The sequence below is a fragment of the Notothenia rossii genome (genome assembly GCF_949606895.1).
Source record: "Notothenia rossii genome assembly, chromosome: 9".
Taxonomy (NCBI): Eukaryota; Metazoa; Chordata; class Actinopteri; order Perciformes; family Nototheniidae; genus Notothenia; species Notothenia rossii.
This window is the reverse complement of record NC_136907.1, coordinates 71,940,281-71,962,972: the sequence shown is the minus strand read 5'-3', so window position 1 is coordinate 71,962,972 and position 22,692 is coordinate 71,940,281. Positions and strand designations below refer to the sequence as shown.

Genomic DNA, 22,692 nt, shown 5'->3' with positions numbered 1-22,692 from the left:
TAGTGCATTCACAAATCAAGAAACTGTTAAACCAGGCTTACTTGAGTTATTGTCGCTTATTTTAAGAATGATTAATTCATCCTGTTTGATAATCTTAGCAGGTCAGGTTGGTTCTCAGTCTTAGCTTCACCTCAGGCTGAACCAGAGGTAAATAGTTTCAGTGTTGATGACTTCAAACCAAACCCAATAATAAGCAGCTTTTTCCAAATGTGTCCCTTTTTTATTTAATTTAATAAAAATCGGAGAGGATCAGGATCAGACACCCATCATTCTGTCTATTGCAAAAACGGGAAAAAGGGCAGACAGACAATCCGAGGTTACTTAGTTTTTTATTGTTGTCGTTATGTCGCATCTTGCCTGTTATACATTCTGTTAAGGCCTTTACACACAAAGAAAATTCACACCCTCTGCGCTAACAAGTGTAAACTGTTATTTTTAGCTTTTTTTATGGCATTTGTTTTGTTAGTTTTTGCTTTTAAATGTTACTCATGAGTTTATAGATCTATTTAGTATGTTCTTCTTATTGTTTTTGAACATCCCAGTTTTGTATTTCCATTCACTCTGAATTGATGGATCAGTGCTTGAAAACCAAAATCAGGTTAGCTCTAATTTGGCTTTATGAAACCGATGTATCTTCCCTAAGTTGTCAGGCTCACTCACACAGACTCTTACTCTGTTTTCGAGTCACCTTTTTATGAAACAACAACCCCTCAGTTTTCATTCTGAAGAATCGCACATTTGGTAAATGATTACAGTGGCTTAAAACGCTGACGGATGTGATATCCTGTTGGAAACGCAGCCACACCACAATACACAGCTTACATCAGCATTCCCTGTTAACTGCTAAAAACACCTGACACAGGAATAACTACATGTGGAACGGGACATGTTCAAACAGTTTCCTTTAAGCCTGACACTCTCCTTTTTAATCATTCTTACCCTCTTTCTGCCATTCAAAGTTCTGTTGGAGAGGCTGTAAGTGGACAGAGGAACAGGTTTCCCCAGTCAACACAGTTTAAGTGCAGGACATCATTAGAGGTAGATCCAATTAAAAGGCTGTATTTACTTACCTTTCTTCAAACACAGGCTGGAGGGCTAGCTGGGCAGAATGCATGTAGCTGGAGATTTGTAAAGATTCAATACATGTATTCTCTTACCTGTTTATCGTTGAATATCTGCCTGACAAATGTCTCATTTTGTCTCAATTGAGAGCTTGGGGACTCTCTAAAGGTCATTAGTTTTGGTACAGTTACCAATTGAGTAGCTTTGCTGCAGTGTGTCATGCTATAGCTAAAAGGAAATCACTTAATATCCTTTTCTGCTGCTGTCTCAATCAAAACTAAATGATTACCACATGTGTTGACTTTGTGACTTGGCTAGGGACCATGGGAGTTTTCCGCCATCTTTGCTGTCCATGCAGTCGGTTTCTTTAGTGTTTAAAGTTAAGTAGGTTTTTACTAGTGAGACGATTTCTCTGCAGAGGCCCTCCTACAAAACAAAAGGACTAGGTTTTCAAAACTGGTACAACACGTATTTCTCTAACTCTGTTCCCTTATTGTTTTTTAATGTTGGAGTGAGTCTATGTGACAAAAGTATTATCACAGCTCCCATCACTGTATCTTCCTCAACAAGCATAACATCCTGAGTTAGGAACATTTAATAAAGTATAGGAACATCGTTCTGGTGTCAAAAATACAGCCCCTCCACCTCTTAACTCATTGGTTACTCAACGTAACAACACCAGGCTGACCACTAGAAGCTCCACACGTGGCGACGGTCCCATTCAGGAAGAGTACTTTTGGTCACTCATCATTCTCGGTCAGAGCAATACAAAACTGGAACTCTCTACCCACTCAAATCAAAGACATACATTCACATACCATCTTCACAGCTCACTTCAAAACATGGTTCACTGAGAACTACAGCTGCACACACTCGTCTGTGTTGAGTATGGCGCGTGTGTTACATGTTGTGTTACATGTTGTGATCATGGATGCTGTTCCTTATGTGATTGTGATGTGCTATCTGTGACTGTACTGAATGTACTGTATGCAGTAACGTGTTGTTTATTGTTCTCTTTAATCCTCTCTTATCCGTTCGCCTGTATCTACTTGTCTTTCATCCTTTTTATTTTATTTTATATTTTTTTATAACTAATGCTGTTGATGTCTCTTACCATCTGGCCGGGGACAACAGCTGGAAATTGTCGACTAAAGCTGCTCCATTTACTGTTTTTGTGACAGTTCATCGATGGGACTGTGCACGACACTATAAACAAATAAATAAATAAACTAAACTAATAATCATAGATTCTAGATGTTTCTATATGTGAGCACTTCAACAAATTAGGTTTGCATTTAACAATAGTTTTCCTTATCAATCAATCTGCCGATGGTTTTCTAGGATTAATTGCTTGGTCTTTAAAATATCAGAAAATAGTCAAATAATGTCTTCTTTTAAATAAGAAACTTCTCTCTCTTTTCGAGGCCTAAAACAGCCATTTAGCATGAATAATTAACTCATGACTCATCATAGCAGATGTAATGCCACATTTTAGTATCGTCTCAAAACTCATATTAAGATCTGATCTGATTATTCTCCCCTCGATTGTGTATCTTCCTCTTTTGATTCATCAACCCTTGAGTGTCTCTATATTGTGTGGTTCTGAACAGATGGCCCTGCCTCTCCTTTCACTCGCCCTCTGCCTGTGGTTATCAGGGTTGTGGTCAGGGTGGTGCAGGCAGTGGGAGGTGTAGTATCTGTCGTAGTGAGTCAGGTTTGTAAGAGGAGGACAGTGGCTCTGCAGTGTGTGTGACGCTGCATCCCAGATACACCCGTCAGTGTGAACACGGTGAGAGCAGGCGCAGCCTTGGTAACCCGGTGTAGGCGTCTGCTGCCGCTCCTCCCACTCACTCATGGGTAATGCCCTGCCTGGAAGGGGGTACTGTTATGGAAAAGAGCCATCAATTCAGCTACACCCCTCCCTCGCCTCCTCTCCTTCTCTAGTGGCCTCCCTTTATTATAATCTCATTCTTTTATAGTCTGGTTTCCCAAGGCAACGCATGAGGCCATGTTGCTAAATGTGTATGTGTGTATGTGAACAAGAAAAGCCCAAACAAGGCCGGCCTCGCTGCCAGAGCCTGATTGGTGCTCAAAGGTCATCCTTCTGATGGAGCAGCACGAATTAATCCCTTTCCAAAGTGGTACAATCAGGAAGTCAGACACTAAATCCTGGCGGGGTATTCTCCCAAGCCAGAGTATGAAGCTGATATCACAACAGAGGCTAGTAACTCATAAGGTTAACTTAGGTAAATAGAGATTAAAGTAGATCACTTTACCTTTTATATGCTTATACTTACAGATTAAATGTAATCATTTGCAACTACGTTTAAATTACATACGTTTTCTTTTGTATTATATTCCCTTATTTTAACTTGAATTATTTACATTTAGATTCTAAATCTATTACTTTTCTTTGTGATTATTTATTAAGTGATTAGTTTAAAAACACTTATTAATAATTCTATATAGAGTGCCACAGTGACGCGTCCTGAAACCCGGAAGTAAGCTGCTTCAAAAACCAATGCAAATTTCTCCATAGGACGTTGGAAAATAGCTGGAAATAAGGTCTGTGGTTGAGACACATTTAAGAAACGGATCACGTTTTGTTCAGCCGGATAATATCCACATGTCTACACTACTTTTACAATTTTATAATCATAAATCTAGTCGCCAGAAGCAAAATGCTAACGTAATGCCATAAAGGAACTACAGCAGGGTCGCTGCTTCAACGTCACGCCAACTTTAGATCCATATTCAAAAATACAGATTCAAAATGTTACAAGTTGAAGCTTTTGTTTTAACAGTTTGCGCGAGGCAGGTATTTGCTTTCAAGCAGAACAGGCCAAACAAACTTAGCGGAGTGTTTACGTGTTCGGTGTAATGACGTAAAACGGCCTTGACAGCTTCTATTCCTATTCAGCCACTTGGTAACAACCACCGTTTTTCCGACACGTCAACTCTTCAGAAATCTCCAGTGGGGTCATTGCTGATGTATTTAATGTCGTAGAACAAAACGTGATCCATCTCTTCAATGTGTTTCAACCACAGACCTTATTTCCAGCTATTTTCCAAAATCCTATGGAGAAATCCCATTGCTTTTTGTCGAAGGAACCGGAAGTGGTAAAATGCTAACTTACTTCCGGGTTTTAGGACGCGTCACTGTGGCACTCTATTGAGATTGATGTTTTATTTTGACTAACATTTTTTTCCTTTTTATACTTTTCTTTCGGACTTTCTTTGTTAGATGTTCGGTGTGCAAACATACACAAGAAAATTATAAAAACATGATAAAGATAAGAAAAATATGTATTTAAAAAAAAAAAAAAGTGTCACGGCAGATAGTAGTTATTATTATGCAATATGCTCTGTTGGAAGGAGCCTGTGAAACTTACTGCTAAGAACTGCTCTCTGTTTGTTTGTTGTGCATAAGATAAATAAAGAAGCTGAAACTGAGATCTTATTAATAGCTTCTGTCTAGGAGAGCGTAATAAATGATTCACTCCCATCGGTCTCCTCCTCCGGGGTTTAAAGTGCTGTTAAATCAGACCGCTTGTGTATCGTGTTTCTGTGGATCACATCTCCTCCCCCTCTGTCCTGCCAAGACGTGGCAGACCGTTAGGTGTGAAGCCACATTTCCAAATTTCTGGCCGAGGAAGGAAAGGTCACTTTTCCTCTTTGGCTTTATCACAGGCTCAGGACTTAAAACTCAGACACTGTGAGGGCACTGTGAGGGCACTGTGAGGACACTGTGAGGACACTGTGAGGACACTGTGAGGGGACAGAGGGCATAACTTGGCTGCTGCAGTGAAAAGCTCCTGATGATTCCTGTATTTAGCACACTGCTGCGTCATCTGCACTCAAACATTTATTTTTGAATCTGCGTCACTCTGCAGGCTGTGACTAACATGAGGGTCATCTTTCGATTGTGTATTAAAGATGAAGACATGTTGTCATTTACAGTAGGGCCTCTTTGTTGTTGTTGTTAAGTGATTATAGTCTTTTTCAATGCATTCAGTCACCTTTTATTGAATCATCATAATAACTTTCCACACTACTTTTTAAGCTCAGCGACCTCATTCTCCGTACTTTACTTTAAAACTTTAAACGTTCAATGCTTCCTCTTTTAAAACTACACAGCTATTCCAATTTAGATTCTAAACCGACTTGGCAATAAACCTGATTCAGATTTTAATAATGCTTGTTTTTGAAGTCAGTCTCTTTGCAGGGTGTCCGCGGGGTCTTAAAAAGTATTAAAAGTTGATCAATCAATTTAGTAGCTTGTTTTCAATAAGTATATCAATTGTCCAAAGAGGTTGTATTCTACCCCTATTCTTCTACTACGCCGGTTGTTAAACAACATCGTTATGGGGAAATGCAAGTCTGCGTCCAAATGGTTGGAAGATAAGGAGGAAGGACAATCAATACTGTATATAGTCAATGTGAGGTAAAGTGTGTCGCCAAGGTAACCGGTTAGAACTCAAAGTGGCGATGAGGTCTTACAATGTATGGAAAGGGTCTTAAAAGGTCTTGAAAGGTCTTACATGCTTTATGTGCTAAATCTTCCTGCTTCCTGTCTGTGTGTTTCCAGATCATGTTCTGCACCCTCAACACTCACAAGATCGACATGGACAAGCTTCTGGGGGGCCAGATCGGCCTCGAGGACTTCATCTTCGCCCACATTAGAGGGATCAAGAAGGAGGTGGAGGTCCATAAATCTGAAGATGCTCTGGGCCTCACCATCACCGACAACGGAGCGGGATACGCTTTCATAAAGGTACAAAGAGAAAGAGCTTCTTATCTTTCACATTTAACCTTTTGAAACGCACTGGTGTCGAGTTCCTCCTGGTGCATATCCCAAACATGCACCACAGGAATGCACTTTTTTTTCTTCATTTGGTTTCTGTTGATAGTGTCTGTTGTTCAACCTTGTGTTGCAGAATGATAATAAAGTAGTCCTTGTATCCTCGAAGGAGAAACTGAGGCTCGGGAATTAAATGGAATGAATTGGAAGAAAAATTACTTGATGTTTATTGTAATTTCCTTATCTGGTAAACGTACTGTAAAGCAGTGTTTCCAAAGACCAGGGCTGAGAGGGCGTCCAACCCGAGAGCGGGGGGGTGGGGTCACATCACATCGTGTCACGTGACTTGAATTTTGAATCGAGCCGTCCCTTATAGATACTATCTCTTTACGTGTTAGTGATGGGATTTTGCAGTTCACGCGCGTGCTCCACTAGCACCCCCCGTCAAGGCTCGCCGGCAGTACACTTTCCGTCACAGGAACACGCTTTGCTGGCGGCGAAAAGAATCCCACCAGACTCCTTTGCCCCTCCAACAGAGGGATGTCCTTGTCCTTTTTCCTTTTCGTAATTTCAAGCAATAAAAACTTGATCTTCTCTCGAATTATTATAATTTTTTGGACGCCCTCGGCTCCAGTTCAGGGCGGTCAGAGCTGGATAAGGGTGTCAAATGACGGCAAGGCGCCCCCCCTGGTGGAAACGCTGCTGTAAAGTCATGTTTACCAATATGCGATTTGCTGTCCTTAGATATATTTTGTTCATTCCAATATCAGAAATGAAGCTCTACCAAGATACGAATTATTCAGTGAGCTTTTTATAGTTTCAAACTAACAAAACGTATTTAAATAATTGTTTTGTTTTTTTCCATGTCGTGTAGAATGTCATGTAGGGTCATAAAAGTCCCTTATTTACATACAAAAATAAATAAGTTCCCATCCTAATCTACCAGTCTACCATAATATGCTAAGAGGCAGCAAATATAATAATATTAGTTAACATATTTATATATGTTCTGTTCTTTGTGTCTAACTTGTGCAAAAATACCAAATGTTTGTGTTTGGAAACCGACAGTACTTGAGAATGAATGATTGAAGATGCTGAAATGACTTTATTGTGTGAACCACAGCTTGTACAGATCAGTATAGCAGTTGCTAAATGGACTTGTTTGCGTGACTAACTAACTCATATTTAAGGTCACTTCACACACTTGCTCTGATAGTGGAAGTCCTAATTCAGCTCAGTGTTTCTGCTCTGTAGATGCGAACCGGTCTAATGAGCTTATTTAGTCTGAGACCTCTTACTCACAATAACAGTGCTCACATGTGCCATCATGTGATGCCCAACAGCACTGCAGCTGACGGTGTTTGTGTCACAGTCGAGCCTTAGTCGGTGTTTAATGCTGTTGTGGCGACTTTAAAGTAGGGCTGCCACTAATAATCATCTATATTGATATATTATATTTTTATAATACATTATTCTGCAGATAATTGTCTAGATGAATCAGTAAAATGTTGGAAAAGGCAGTGAATTTTGAGTGTAATATGACATCAAATATTGACATTTCCAGTCCATGGCTGAAAACATCATGTCTTTATGAGGACTTATTCACACGGTTCATCTGATATCTATAAAATAGTAAGTTATTGTAATTGTGTCGATCGACAAATTAATTAGTTCATATGTGTTTCAGCTCTGCTTAAAATTCAGTGAGAAAACTTTTTCAGATATATTCAAATGTAACATATTGATGTGTGTGAAATAGAACTACTATATATTTATATTTTAACACATTTTAATCTTCACTTCTTTGGATCAAAAAGAGACTCTTTATAACACGAATAGCCTTTTTGATCTTTTAGTGGTTTTACATCAGTTATGCAACGCAATGAAAGGGCAGATACAGTAGACTTGAGGAAGTATTGCAGGAGTATACACACTGTTGTCTGCCTCTGTATTTTTATCTTGGACAAACCTTTATTTTTGTGTGTGGCGCCGGTTAAATGTGTGACATGATTTTGCTGGATTTTAATTTCCCCTGACTTGATGTGTATTGCAGCGTATCAAAGATGGCAGCGTGGTGGACGCGGTGAAGGTGATTAATGTGGGCGACCACGTACAGTGTATAAACGGACATAACATCGTGGGGACGCGGCATTATGAGGTCGCCCGCATGCTTAAAGAGCTGCCCAAAGACAAGATGTTCACACTGAAACTGGTGGAGCCCATGAAGGCCTTTGGTGAGTCAGAGGCGCCGTACAGAAACATATCACCATTCACACACCTTCAGGGTTTACTCACTAAACTTATCCAGCAGGGAGCTCGTGCTGCAGAGTTTCTCAGCATGTCGGCAAGGAATCATGAGTCATTATAATATCATTTGCATAAAAAAACAAAACATTGGAATGCTTATCTATGCTTCAAGAAGGTCAAATGATACCTTGGCGACTGCACTGCTTTTCTTTCAGGGCTAAAAAATATCTTACAGAAACCATAACTGGTCAATTTTATAATGTTCATGTGTGGTTATAAGGAGCTGAAGACATCAGTGTGTTGCTGCTTAGGTTCAGCAGCATGACATTTTGAGATACCGGGTGTTTCTCAATGTCGAGGACGCTTCCTTGGTAGGACATGCCCCTCCGAGTCAGGTCCTTCAGAAGCGAGGCAAGAATCCTTCCTAGCCTCGGAAAACGAAGCATTGTGGAACAGGCTCACAGCATTGTGGGGATTTTAAGACCGCGGAGGACACACATGTGAAGCCTCGAAATGTCCCGCAACCAAGGACGCCAGGCTCGGTAGAATTCCAAGTATGCTGGACATTGGAACAGTCCTTCGGTGGGACTCGATGACGTAGCATCCTTGAAATGGTGGCTCTGGAGCAGCTTTCCTCGACATTGAGAAACACCCACTGTCTTTCCTCCTGAAGACTTTTCTTTTTTCCTTTGCCTTTTATTAAATCAAATCAAAGCACTGTCACTTATTTTATAGTTTTTGTACCTCTCTTATTCTGTTTTAGTTTTAATTTGTATTGTCTTGGAATTTAATAACAGTTTTTATTGTGTCTAAATGTAATATTATAAAGTGTTTCTTTGGCACTATGTCCCAAAGCACTTTGAATTGCGTTGTTGTTGAAATGTGCTATATAAATAAACGTGCCTTCTGATTGACAGAAATGCTTGAGCCCAGGTCAAAAGGGGCCAAACCTGCCAGCGAGAACAAGATCGGCACGGGGAGGGGGACCCTGAGACTCCGCTCCAAGGGCCCAGCCACTGTAGAGGAGGAGGTGAGCTTATTTAGGGAATCCCACTGAGACCTGGGTGTTTTGGAGTTCCTCTACTGGGAAACATAACTTTTCTCACTTTACACATGCAACTGTTGAAATGATTATTAAGAATACTTGGGAGTTGTCTTTTCTTGCTCATGATATCATCGTAAAGGCTCTCTCTGTTGAAGATACACACAAAGAAACAAAAGATGTTACTCATCCTGCAGTTTCACCAAATCATCATGCACTATTTGTCAGCCTTCATCTGGAATAATAAATCACTGATCAGACTGATCTCCTTATTATGTAATGTCGTGCAAGATAACGGCAACATACTGCAGTAAAACCCAGGATGAGAATGATTGAAACTGTGTTGTTTGTTTTGTCTTTTCTAGCCAACAGAATTTGAGGAGAAGGCGGTAAAGAAAGTGGACGACCTTCTGGAGAGCTACATGGGAATCAGAGACACTGAACTGGGTGAGTGAGAATATTCACAAATATCACGACGAGTATGTACGTAACTCTTCTGAGGAATGACGAGATGATTTGCTTGTACGGTTTTTCCAACTAAAGTAAAGAAATAACATTACCACCGCTATACTTATCTAGGGGTAATGGCTAATTCTGCCTAGCGTACTTGTTTGTATTCATTCAGTAATATTCATTTGGAGTTCAAATTTAAGATTCACTAGCTAAAACAGAGAAGGATTCTTTCAGAAGGTCAGGCCGACCTGTCATTAGACTGGGAATTATGAATGGTCTAATTCAGGGGTGTCAAACTCAAATACACAGTGGGCCAAAATAAATTAAATGGGTACGAGTCGAGGGCCGGACTGGTTCAATGTTTATTGCAAAAGGTATTGAAATGAACTTATTGCTCATATTAACCCTGGAACTAACAAAGCTTAAATGATTGCCTATAAAAAAAAAAACATTAAATAATCAGTTTCATCATTCATTTCTTATGGCTCTATCTGGAGTCATTTCTTATGATTACATTTTTCCACAGGCCAACAACAGCTTCAAAAAAACCATTTCCCTCAAAGAAAAAACTAAACAAACAGAAAACCACACAAAGTGCAGAAGGAAACATCCATGTAAACTCAGTGTGCTGCTCTGTGATGCTAGTTCAAGCAGATACTTGGCATCTCATCTCGGGTGCAAGTTCCTCAATGTTTGGGCTCAGGCTCTGAGCTGAGGAGATCCTCAGGATTGAGTGAAGGTGTGCGTGCAATATACCGGCGGGCCAGATCTCAGAGTAATTCAAAAATTATCCTGCGGGCCGAAATTAAACCCACCGCCGGCCTGATTTGGCCCCCGGGCCTTGAGTTTGACACATGTCATACATCTTGTATCTAGCTAAGAGAAATCCTGACCATCGCTACAGTCATTCAATAAAAATGTTCTTCTTCTCTTCTCTCTCTCTGTAGCCGCTACGATGGTGGAGGTCGGCCGTGACAAGAATAACCCGGATGAATTCGCCATGGCGTTGGACGAGACCCTCGGAGACTTCGCCTTTCCCGATGAGTTTGTCTTTGACGTGTGGGGGGCCATCGGAGACGCCAAGCAGGGAAGATTTTAAACACGCTCCTGCCCCTCAAAACACACACACACACACACACACACACACACACACACACACACACACACACACACACACACACACACACACACACACACACACACACACACACACACACACACACACACACACACACACACACACACACACACACACACACACACACACACACACACACACACACACACACACACACACACACACACACACACACACACACACACACACACACACACACACACACACACACACACACACACACACTCCCAAACTCACATCTAATATCCTCAGAATCAAACTGGACCAACTTCAACCTCCACAAACTGGAAGTGGATCAATCGTTGCTGCCATCACTTTGATCTTGAGTGTAGCTTTGCACTTTGGAGTCTTGAAGTGTCCGTAAAGTCAGTTTAGGTGAGGAATTAAACACGTAATGCTTTTTCAAACACTGGACCTGTTTCCTGGAGCCTGACGAGTTAGTGGTTAATTCCAGACGTTGTATAGTACTTTTATGGTACCTCTCCCTCGAGAGACTCTTAAAAGCTCTTCTTCTTCTTGTGAGAGTAGCGAACAGCGGTCTATTACACTGGGTATGTGCACACCTTACATTTTCTAACAATACGTTTAAATCACACTTTATAGCTGTGTCATTTTGATTATACAGATGTCACACAGCTTTTTATAGATTTTTGTTTTATGTGAAAATGTTGCTGATTTTATAGCAGCGTTGTGTAATTAGTGTAATTATAGTGATTGTAGCAACTCCCCTTTTTATTTCCCTCCTTTCTTTTAAAATCTTTAAATGACCTCACGGTGGAGAAATGGATACATTCATTTTGCTGATGTTTGTTTACTTTCTGATTTGCTCTGTGCCCTTACACACCTCAGGCCCTTCGTCAGTAGATTTAGCAATACACAGAACTGAGTTTTATTTTTTAATTAAACCTTTAGCCAAGTTTTGTGACACATTCCACCATCATTCCTTGTTTCTCATGTTGTTTTAATCTGTTAACATGTCATGAAATTAGTCTTCTTTTAGATGCACCCTTATTTTTTTCCTGTAATTTATTTGATCATGATAAATCCTAAGCTGTCATTTTTACACTGAGACATGGCTCAGTATGAAAGACAGTTCTTTCTTAAATAAGCCATTTTTAGGGCTGTGTCTGGAATGGGATCAATTGCAATCCAGTCTTAAATAAATGCAATCGCATTAATGAACCTGCACTATTTAATTCACTGTCAAACTGAATTTTAATAGTGACTTGATTAGTGTCATCTACTGTTAACTGTATGTAGCAGTTTCATATTGTTTGACAAACCATAAGGGATCACTGTTGTTGGATAGACAATAAAACTTGATATACTGTTATTACAGCTGTGTCATGAATGCATCACGCTCACACACCACTGAGTTCAACACACTTTATTTGCACACCATGTGTACATGTATAAAATACATCAAGACACATCACCAATGTTTTCTTCCCTCATTCAAAGAGTTGAACCAACAAACAAAAAACAGGTACCGAGTGGTGTCACTTCACGAGCAGCCAAACAAACCCGAACAGGAAAACAAAGTTTATAGATATAGCTAAAGTATACATTAATTGGCAGGTTTAAATGAATACGTAATATTGTTTAAAGACTGAGGATAACATAAATCAGAAGTACTATGTTGTTGTGCATGGTGAACAACAACACATGATAATAAACGTACTGTAGAGGATATTTGGAAGCACATTACTGTAGATGTTAATATGTCAGATGAAATACTGTATCATTTGTTGGATAAAAGCATAAATATTAAAAAAGTTGCAATACAAGGTGTTAGGAAAACTTCTATAAACTAACTCACATTTCATGGCCATATTGTGACAAACATGGAAATATACCTAAAACTTGGCATTTTCCAGAGGTTTCCATTCAAAAACAGTCTGCAAGTGAGAGGTAATGGCAGTTAACTTGGCTAGCGTGTGTTGGTGTTAGTCTACAGATACAGTTCATGGCATTAACAGTAGATGACAACAGGAAGTGTTGGAAAAAATACCGTACATGACAAAAATAAATACTCAAGCACCGATTTTAATGGTTGTCTTGGTTCAGTTCTGTATGGGGGGTGTTGCTGAGGCTCTGGGTGGGGGGGGTTGGGGTGTAGCCCTTCAGCCAGACGTCCCTCTGACCCCCCCCTCACAGCTCGTCTCCGGTGTGACCCTGCTTGGAGGCGTCGCCCGTCAGCTTCTCCTGCGCCTCCTTCATACCGGACACCACTGAGTGGGGAAAACACACGTTAGGGCTGCTGCACGAGTCGGACAAAATAACTAGGTTTGATTATATGAACACATTTGCAATTTTGATTTGATTGCGATATTGTCCTGATATATAGGCGTTTTAACAATGTTGGTGTTGGTAACATGAAAGTTCAATTTTACTTTAAAAAATCTAAATGAACCCATTATTAGTCTGGATGTTTTACCATGTTCAGCGTTGCTGTAGAAGTACTTGTAGTTTGGATTTCCGTTCTTGTTGGTGATTTCAGGATGGACTTTGCCGCTGGGATCTGTGAGGAAAGAGAACATTAATATAAAAGGTTTGCAAAAGTTGAAATCCAAACAACATAAGGCTGCAACCAACCTATTTTTTTCTTCAATGAATCTGACGGTTATGTTCTTGATTGATGTATTAATTATTTGCTCAGTTCAATTTCAGATAATTGCTTTCCTAACAACTCTCCAAATACCAATTCATTTCAACAGAATGCCACATAAAAAGGTGATATATTGAACTACTTTACTAGGTTCAATCAAAGGTTGATGAAACACATTCAACTATTTGATTAGATGTTCCTGTGTCGTTGTATTCCTCTGTTGTCCAATATGCATTGCAGTTTATTTACAAATCCTTGATTAGAAGCTTGCTTTCTCACTGAAAAATATAACTTCTACACACTAGGATAAGAAGATTCTACTGAAACGTTATCAGACACTGTGTTACTATAGACTAAACTATCCGTCTCTCTAATGGACGATTCGGACTCAACCGCCCCCGTACCGAGGAAAAGAATCCGAGGAATGTATCCTCCGTCTGGGCTGTAGGTTTCATCCTTTGGCTCCTCATCATCCTGCAAACACCAGACAACGGATCATTTACAAGACCTCATAATAAATACAGTATGTTAGTGTTGGCTAGTAGCGATCATAAAACACACAAGTGAATTTAAACCTGGCTCATTTAAATAAACGGTTTATTTACGTACCTCCAGGTTGATCATAACAAAGTTGTGTGCAAGTTCAGAGATTTCCTTGGACTCTGCAAATTTGGGCTTCAGTGCTGATGAAGAAGGAACAAAAAAACAGTTAATCATTATCTTATATTGCTATTAAAAAAACAAAAGCCAACCTTAATAAAGATGTCCTGTTTGCCCACATTACAGACGATCATTAGCCTGAGCTGACCGGATAACTAATGTGTAATCATCTGCACGCAGTGTGATACCGTTTGTTCTCTGTCTAAACAGTGGAATAAATATCTCACATAAAATAAAGACTTTGAAAACTTTGCCTACGTTTCCCCTTTTTTCTGCTGTTTCTATAATGAAAGGGAGAAACGCATCATTATAGTGTTTTACCTTTGCAGGCTCCACACCAGGTTTTGTGGATGATGAGCATGATAGGCAGTCCGCTGTCGATGCAAACATGAAAACATTTGTTACATTTTTATTCTTTACCTTCATTGCGTTTACATTTCAATAAAATAAACTTCAAGTACCTTCCACAATTGTATAATGAATATTCTTTACTTGTTTATACATTATTTTGGTCTATTATAGTGTATTATTACTAATTCTGTATATTTTATAATGGATATACTCTATGAATATATATCTTTCTACTCTTGATATGCAAATATTTACTGTTTATTTAATTATATTTTTAAATTGTGCAATGCCATGTTCACATGCTGCCGTAACAAAACAATTCCGGATCAATAAAGTTTATTCGATCTTACCTTCATACCAAGAGTAAAAGATAGTAACTGACTTCAGTTGAGCCTGCAACTGCCTTAAATAATGATATATACACTATAACAACTTTCATTTTTTATGATATATACACTTTTAATCTTTGAATAAAACATTGAGTAAAAAATCCTGAAAATCTGCACCAGTAATTAGTGGAAATGTAGAAGTTGGGATTTCTTTAAAAGTCGTTTAAAGCCTCAGGGCTAATGATTATACAGAAGGTGGTACAGCAGGTTTTAGGAAGTGTGTGTAATATCTCCCCTCAGTGTGTGTGTGTGTGTGTGTGTGTGTGTGTGTGTGTGTGTGTGTGTGTGTGTGTGTGTGTGTGTGTGTGTGTGTGTGTGTGTGTGTGTGTGTGTGTGTGTGTAATATCTCCCCTCTCAGTGTGTGTGTGTAATATCTCACCTCTCAGTGTGTGTGTGTGTAATATCTCCCCTCTCAGTGTGAACTCACCTGGCCTCAGCTTCTCTCTTCCCATCATCCAGCGTCCTCCAGTGGATGTTATCTCCAAACCCTGCCGGGGGGGAAGTGGATTAATGAGCACACATCCATTGTGCTGGAACATTATATTTCTACAGCAGGGCGGGTCTGCCCTAAATACAATATCAACAGAAGGAGTTGTCGGGAAGCAAACCAATGGAGGTAATGGAATATGCTACGTTCAGTCAATAGCTCGTAGGTTTATATATTAGCATTTGGACAAATTATGCAATATACTGAATTAAGATTCCTCCGCAGCTGCATGCAGCTGCAAGGCATGTGGCTGTGGTATTAAGTAACATTTCCTGGTAAAACTGCTGAAAATGTATGTGATTGTGAAAGTAATACTAAATTACACATATATACGTGAGAAACATATGATTTCCTTCATAGTATGAACTTTAAATGTTTGGTCAAGGCATGTGTGGGGTCATAATAATAGGAGACTATATATGGTGCTATATTTTAGATATTTAAATATAGTATCGGTTGTCTTTCCTGGTTTTATTGCATTACAGCAAAGTGATGCAATGTTCTGAATGTACAGGAAAAGCCTGTTTTAGCAGTTCTACTATTTGCCTTTATCCGCTCAGTCATTATATCTACATTATGATGGATATTGATCAAGGTGTAACTATTTGCAAAATAACTAATTGTCCAACCTTCAATGTTGAAAGATAAGATATACAGTAGGATTGTCTTTACATCAACCAGCATGAGGTATTATTATTTGTACAATGAATGACTGTTTTGAAATACTGACAATAAAATACTATCCTAAAAATAAAAAAGTATTTTCTAACCGTTTTTGCCAATTACATCTTGTATTACACTATGGATATATTTATTTTATTAAGAAAACATCTGTTTCCTATGGGACAAATAACGTTTTTTTCATCAGTATGGAATCACTGTTTACATTAAAAAGGGAATAATTTTTCTATACTGGGATTTTTGCAGTAAAAACATGTTGGTTTATCTGGAAAAACATGAAATGAAGAGTTAATTTGTAGCTGAAAAAGCGCAACTTTATTAAAACACCTGTCCACCAGGACGCAGAGTTAGTGATCCAGGATGTTCATACAAAGACACACAGCCCTGGTAACTCTGTCAATGACCAGAAATCTGCTCACACTCGCTTCACTTTGTGTGTTCACTCCAAAAATACCAACTCACCTTTCCCGCTGGCTGCTTGCACAACATCTTGAAAGCACGTCAAAGAAAACAAAACCTGCAGAGATGAAACTAAAGCGATTTTCACAAAAGACGTTTGCATTTTGACTGGCTTTTCCCCCTCACAACTACGGCTAGTGGCTACAAGCTAATGGCAACAAGCTAATGGCACTGACTGTAGTGAACCAGTGACCCGGATGTTCAACCACAGGATTTCACAATAAAAGTCTCTCGGATTAAGTTTCAAGCTTTTAATTTGTCCCTTAAAAGTCCGTTAATAGAGGAAAATGATGATACAATAATAATAATAATAATAATAATAATAATAATAATAATAATAATAATAATTTTAATTATATAATATTCTTTAGTTGTAGTTCCTTAAAGTTATTTAAAACTAAACAAAACATTATCTTTGCAAAAAATGAAATCCCTGTAAATTGTTTTTATTTATTTATATCAGGTCTGACTATCAATGGAATATAGAGTAGACAAGCATTTTTCTTCTTTCTGCTTCATTTCAGACATGAAAAGTTAATTGATGTTGCTTGCAGATAGAAAAAATGGGTTTATAACTAAATATGTTTATTTCAAAATAAAATATTTGAGGCGTGATAGACCCATCCGCAGCAGTGACATCAAACTGACGTCACATCCACAAAACCGCGTGCTCCTGGCTGCGGTTTCAACTGGTAAAGTTAGACAGCGAAATATATCAAAGAAACCGGAAATCAGTACCAAAACAAAAGTTTAAAAGCCGCTTTATAATTAATACATTCATATTTTTAGGCATTTTGCATATTAAATCCCATTGGATTAGATCAAAACGTATATATCTTAACTTTATTATTAATATGTTCCTTATAGAAATAAAAAATATTGCTGTTGTTGGGTTCACGGTCATTTTACTTAGAAAATATTATTAGGAAGTGTCTTATATTGCTGCTGTCTTGACCCTTCAGCTTCATTAGTAGCGTGAACAGTTCAGCGGACTGTCAGCGTATTCCTTTTAAAAGGTAACACAATCTATTCATTTTGTGGTAAACTTCTGAGCCGGTTTGTTTTATCGTTTGATTTTGAAGTTGATGTTAGCGTTTTCCCTTGTCAGGAAGAAAAAGACAGTTCGTTTACCTTGTTCAGCGACTATGCTAATATTAGCTAAATTAGCCGTTTAGCTAGTTAGCAACATGACTAGCAGCTACGTTAGACTCAAATGTCAGTTAGAAAATAAGCCTCGGATACTTTTCTTTCTCATTTCCAATTTGTATTATATTGTGGTTAAAACATTTAGTGTATCCCTAATGGCAGTATGCCTGTCAGCTGATCCGTTAGCAGTCTGTTAGCTCAGTGCTAAAGTGTGGAAATGAGGATTATTGTAGCTTTAATTGCCCAACTCATGCTGTAGGCTACAACATGTAATCACACGTGCTTCCGTAAAGCAGTGTGCGGTTAAGTATTTGAGCATTTTAATTCAGTTAAAGTATAAATATTGTAAAGTCCTAACTAAGAGTCTTGAATTTACAACCAATTAAAAGTAATTTTACTAATTGTGCAGTAAAGTGTTTCAGTGCTTTTCTATTATTTGATATGGATTAATATAACTGCTGCCATGATTTGTAAATTGGATCACTTAACTAAGGTAGATATTTTTAGTTTGAGCTTAAAATAGCAATAATAAAGATGGAAAATACTCCTTTAAAAGTCCTGAATTTACAATCAATCAAAAGTAATGGTACTCATTGTGCAGTGTGTTCAGTTATTTTCTATTTTAAAGGATGTTTTTTTTTTTTATAGATCAATACTACTGCTGCAATGATTTGTAAATGCAACACTGCTGTACTACTGTAGATGTTATAGTTTGAACATGACATGGAAATACTCAAGTGAAGTACTAACATATCTTTGATTACTCTACTTGAGTAAATGTGTGTTGCAGTAAACTGCCTTTTTTTCTTATTGTGCTAAACTACATACCTCATGATGTACTGTTTTTGCTCCTATGTAAAATGCATGGGATTTAAAATAATGATACATTTTTTTTTTTGTTCACAAACAGAACACTATGAATCAAGAAAGGCTCGCCAAACTCCAGGCACAAGTCCGGATAGGAGGAAAGGTACAGTCTGCATTTCTTTTGGACATACTTCTAAATATTTGATTCTCTTTTTTTAATTTAAAAAAAGCTCAGTATAGTAACATCGGTTGGGTTTCTCACATTTGTCCTTGTTGACTTAGTTGTGGCACATTTTAAGGAGTGTTGTGGCATTCAGCACCTGCCAGGTCTTTCCTCCTGACCTCAGCATTCCCTTTATGGAGAGCATTGCCCCTTCATCTGTGGCCTCTGTAGCTTTGTTCCACTGCATTGTGAGGTCTTCAGCTACACACTAGGTGGCGTTATTTGTTATTTTAGCTTTGACAGGCCTTTAGCCCATTTCCAAATCGCACCACATTGACACTTTTAAAAAAGTATTATAGAAAGCTTTTATTTTCATTGTAAATAATGTAATCATATTAGGAGCGTTACTCCTGATTATTACAATTAAAACACTCAAGCAAAAAACGCTTCCACAGCCTAAAGCACAGAGTCCTGCATCGGGTCGGGTGACCTGTAAAAAAGTGATTCGCGGGTGGTATTTTTTCAAACATTTTTTTATTTTTCACGTCGCGGGAGCGGGTCTTGAAAATCAGACCCGTGCAGGACTCTGCTACAGCACTGGTTCCATTGGCTCCTTAAATCTAGTAATTTTAGTCTTGTATTTGAAACTGCTTTACCACTGATATTATCTAGAAAGGAGTTATTAGTGTGTTTTTAAGATTAAATGAAAATGTACATCAAAAAGGTCTTGCGTGACCTGGTCATGTTAAATTGTATTTGACATATTGGTAGAGTCAGCTGTCTAATCCTTTTTTGGCATCCTCACCTGTTCTGTCCTCAGGGAACCGCCCGCAGGAAGAAGAAGGTCGTTCACAAAACAGCAACAGCTGATGACAAAAAACTCCAGGGATCCCTGAAGAAACTGGCAGTAAACAACATTGCTGGGATAGAAGAGGTGAGCCATCAAAGGAAGCCAACAGACGATTGCTCCGTTTGAACTTTTTACATTTTTTTTTTGTCGGAGTCCCGATAAGGAAAGATAAAAGAAAGAGAGCCCTCTCCGATCTTGTCATTTAGTTTATTTTTAGGGAGCTTTAATCCAACTCGCTCCCGCAAAGTCTCTGATAAATCAATGCATAAAGAAACGATGCAACTACCCTGATGCTCACAGGTCTCCTTCCTTTATCTTGTGGCTCAGTTTGCCTTTCGTATATTACTGTGAATGATCAATTGTTAAAGGTTAATTTAGGGAAGTTTTGTTCAAATCTGAAGCAACGGTCTATTGCTTGAAGTTGTATGCTGTAAATAATTTGACTATTCCAAATGTTAGTCACGGAGGCATGTGGTGCAGTGGATTGAGCGTTGGTGATCAGATCAGGGGCTCACAGGTTCAAACCCCACTGCAGTCAGCATGTCGTTGTGTCCCTGGGCAAGGCACTTCACATCTTTCCTTAACCCCATCATGTTTTCCCTAAGGTTAAGGAATACTGGTTAGAAACAGACGTAGGACTATATTTTTGGACAATTTGAGCACAACCTAAGAATATACACAAAGTACTGCTTATATCTTGATGCTGCAGAATCCTGTGGTATGCCCCATTTGCTCTAAATCTGCTATCTGTTTCCTCAGGTGAATATGATTAAAGATGATGGGACGGTGATCCACTTCAACAACCCCAAAGTGCAGGCGTCTCTGTCCGCCAACACCTTCGCCATCACGGGCCACGCTGAGACCAAGCAGCTGACGGAGATGCTGCCGGGCATCCTGAGCCAGCTGGGCGCAGACAGCCTGAGCAGCCTGCGCAAACTGGCCGAGCAGTTCCCACGGCAATGTAAGCAAACACACACACACTTGTACAGGCACAGGTACAATGTCAGGGGTCACCGTGGGACTGTAATATTAGTGATTTGTTGTCAGCCAAGTCATCAGATTTTGTGAATACTTGGATTAAAACGAAGGTATGTCGTAGTGAGAATAGTTACCACTTTTTAAACCCGAAGACCGTACACAGTAAAAATAAAATGCAGTATGAATGTGCTTCCTTCAACACATCAGTGTATTCATGCAGATTTGTTAAACAGCTTTGTTTGTTTAGAATCACTAGAGAACAAGAAAGGATTTAAGATGACTGAGGAACTGGTTATAGAAGTGACGATAACAAAAGAGCACAACAACGATTGAGAGGGAAGGGCCAACACTTCAATATACTAAACATATGAGCATTTAAACACTGATAATTCATACAAGACAAAATAACCATCCCCCTAGGATACATGATTTGAGTGTAGGTGATTCAGTTTCAAGCCTTTGCATGTAATTTGAAACAAAGACCAGTCGAGCAAACGGGAAATAGGAGCGGCTTTTCCACATGGCAACACAACTAATTATGTGATGTTTGTTTTCTCCAGTTGTCATGGAATTGTAGATGTCGTCATTCATCTGTCCGGGCTTTTCCATCCATGTTAAGCACCACTTCAACATGGAGCTCAACTTTGGATTAACTTGGTTGGTTTTTCTTTTCATGTCTTTGGCAGCAATGGACATGAAAGCAGTTAAGGAGGTGATTGCAGAAGAAGAGGACGACGATGTACCAGGTAAACACTTGGATGATCAATAAAATAAGAACTTTAGTTGTGTTTGCATTCTCATTTTCAAATTGTTTTTTTTATCAATGCTTCTGTTGCAAGCCCTTAATAATAAAGGCTTGAATCACCTGCTATGCTTTCACAAATTGTTGGACTAACAATATCTTGATGCTCTTTCTTGTTTCCTATCTTCCAGATCTCGTGGAGAACTTTGATGAAGCCTCAAAGAACGAAGCGAACTGAAGAACCTTTTTTTTCCTCCGTCAACCGTTTTATGTTTTACCTCGTTCGGACTCACAAAGGGCATTTCCTCTTGTGCTGGAAACGGTTGTTAAAAGTGCGATGCATCAGCACCTCCGGAGACGTGAAGCGCTGGGTCTAGCCTGCCACAGCGACAACATGCGGATACAGTAGGTTTTCATTTCAGTAGGCTGTGACGTTGTGGACACGGCGAGAAGCGAGGATCGGCACGACTCTCAGCACCAAAAGGACTCCAACTTCTTTAGAAATAAGCTTTCTACATGGTTAAACATGGCTAGTATTTAAGAGATTGTTTAGGAAATTGCAATCAAAGTGAACTCTTCATTCACTTTACATTATAGCGTTGATTATGAATTTAATAAAACATTTTTGGGCTATTGACGCATGTCGTTATTACTTGACTTGTCCGATTGGTTTTTAGCCATCAGAAGAATTATATTCGCCTCATGGGGAAACAGTCTGTAGTATTAACCCCCTACATATTAGCTCTGATGAATACTTTAGAAGTAGTAGAGTCTTCTATATGTTAAGAGTGTAACTAATGCTAGTTTTATAAATAGAACAAACGGTTATTATAAGCCCCACAGTGGTCCTCTTCCTTTACACGTCCTTGAATTCGTCGATATATGATCTGTTACGTAACACAATATTCTGGAAGTTGAAATAAAAATACTTTGAAACTAAACTTTGAGTTAAAAAAAAAACTATTTAAATTGCAACAATTTGCTCTTTGGCTGTGTTGCTACTGTATAGTCTGCTATGATATAATAATCAACAGTGGTGGAAAAAGATAAAAGTAGCATTCAAAATGCATCAAAGCATAATTCTCAATGACTAGTAAACGCGATGCAGTCACAATGTCTTAAGTGAAAGATTAAAAAAGTATTAGTCGTGAAACTCAAAGTACCTACATTAAAAGCACTCATTCAGCAGTGTATTACATTGGGATTATTATTGTTGATGCATTCAAGAGTTCATCACTTTATTGTTACAGCAAGGAATGAATACGCTTTATCATAACCTGTAATTTATTTGATTATATTTTGTATTATGAAACTGAAATGAAGTAGTTAAATGTTGGATCGTTTCCTCTTCTATGTAATGAAAGTATAAAGTAGCAGAAATCGAAATGAGTTTAGTAAAGGTACCTCAAAATGTACTTAACTACAGTACTGCAGTAAATGAACTTGTCATATCGCATTACTGATCACAAGTTATTTCCTTGTGTTTATTCAGGTAAAGGAAAAGGGTTTTGCACTTTTTTGTAAAGTTGAATCAAATATGAAGAACTATTGGTTTTAATTTCCCCCACTATAATCATTGGTTGGGTGTGCAGTGTGCACATAAGGAGACTGTAGCATCCCGTTTCATT

General features: G+C 38.7%; 3 protein-coding genes across 3 annotated transcripts in view; 2 read left to right on the top strand and 1 right to left on the bottom strand.

Annotated features, from left to right (window-relative positions):
* Positions 1–12,076, top strand: part of gipc2 (GIPC PDZ domain containing family, member 2) — a 16,183-nt gene extending 4,107 nt beyond the window's left edge. The window contains exons 2-6 of the mRNA XM_079650869.1: positions 5,651–5,836; positions 7,917–8,097; positions 9,028–9,140; positions 9,518–9,599; positions 10,553–12,076. Of these exons, the coding sequence (XP_079506995.1) occupies positions 5,651–5,836; positions 7,917–8,097; positions 9,028–9,140; positions 9,518–9,599; positions 10,553–10,704 (714 nt within the window). The 3' untranslated portion in view covers positions 10,705–12,076. The remainder of the gene's footprint in view (positions 1–5,650; positions 5,837–7,916; positions 8,098–9,027; positions 9,141–9,517; positions 9,600–10,552) is intronic.
* A 39-nt stretch (positions 12,077–12,115) lies between these two features.
* On the bottom strand, positions 12,116–16,577 carry txndc12 (thioredoxin domain containing 12 (endoplasmic reticulum)). Its single transcript, XM_079650870.1, has 7 exons — positions 16,382–16,577; positions 15,179–15,239; positions 14,333–14,385; positions 13,961–14,034; positions 13,756–13,825; positions 13,181–13,264; positions 12,116–12,974 (listed from the first exon to the last, which is right to left on the bottom strand). The coding sequence occupies exons 1-7, from the start codon at positions 16,479–16,481 to the stop codon at positions 12,895–12,897; spliced, it is 522 nt and encodes a 173-aa protein (XP_079506996.1). The 5' UTR covers positions 16,482–16,577; the 3' UTR covers positions 12,116–12,894.
* A 720-nt stretch (positions 16,578–17,297) lies between these two features.
* LOC307018805 (transcription factor BTF3 homolog 4-like) lies at positions 17,298–21,701 on the top strand. The gene is made up of 6 exons (XM_079649245.1): positions 17,298–17,394; positions 18,435–18,494; positions 19,315–19,428; positions 20,104–20,305; positions 21,009–21,068; positions 21,256–21,701. The coding sequence occupies exons 2-6, from the start codon at positions 18,441–18,443 to the stop codon at positions 21,300–21,302; spliced, it is 477 nt and encodes a 158-aa protein (XP_079505371.1). The 5' UTR covers positions 17,298–17,394; positions 18,435–18,440; the 3' UTR covers positions 21,303–21,701.
* The last annotated feature ends 991 nt before the right edge of the window (positions 21,702–22,692 follow it).

Excerpts from the sequence above, each read along its gene's own strand:
- txndc12 (XM_079650870.1), bottom strand. The coding sequence starts at position 16,481 with ATGCAAACGTCTTTTGTGAAAATCGCTTTAGTTTCATCTCTGCAGGTT. Across the intron at positions 14,386-15,178 it reads AAGAGAGAAGCTGAGGCCAG|CGGACTGCCTATCATGCTCA; the intron begins GTGAGTTCACAC and ends TTGCATCGACAG. Across the intron at positions 13,826-13,960 it reads TTGTTATGATCAACCTGGAG|GATGATGAGGAGCCAAAGGA; the intron begins GTACGTAAATAA and ends TGGTGTTTGCAG.
- LOC307018805 (XM_079649245.1), top strand. The coding sequence starts at position 18,441 with ATGAATCAAGAAAGGCTCGCCAAACTCCAGGCACAAGTCCGGATAGGA. Across the intron at positions 18,495-19,314 it reads AAGTCCGGATAGGAGGAAAG|GGAACCGCCCGCAGGAAGAA; the intron begins GTACAGTCTGCA and ends TTCTGTCCTCAG. Across the intron at positions 19,429-20,103 it reads ACATTGCTGGGATAGAAGAG|GTGAATATGATTAAAGATGA; the intron begins GTGAGCCATCAA and ends CTGTTTCCTCAG.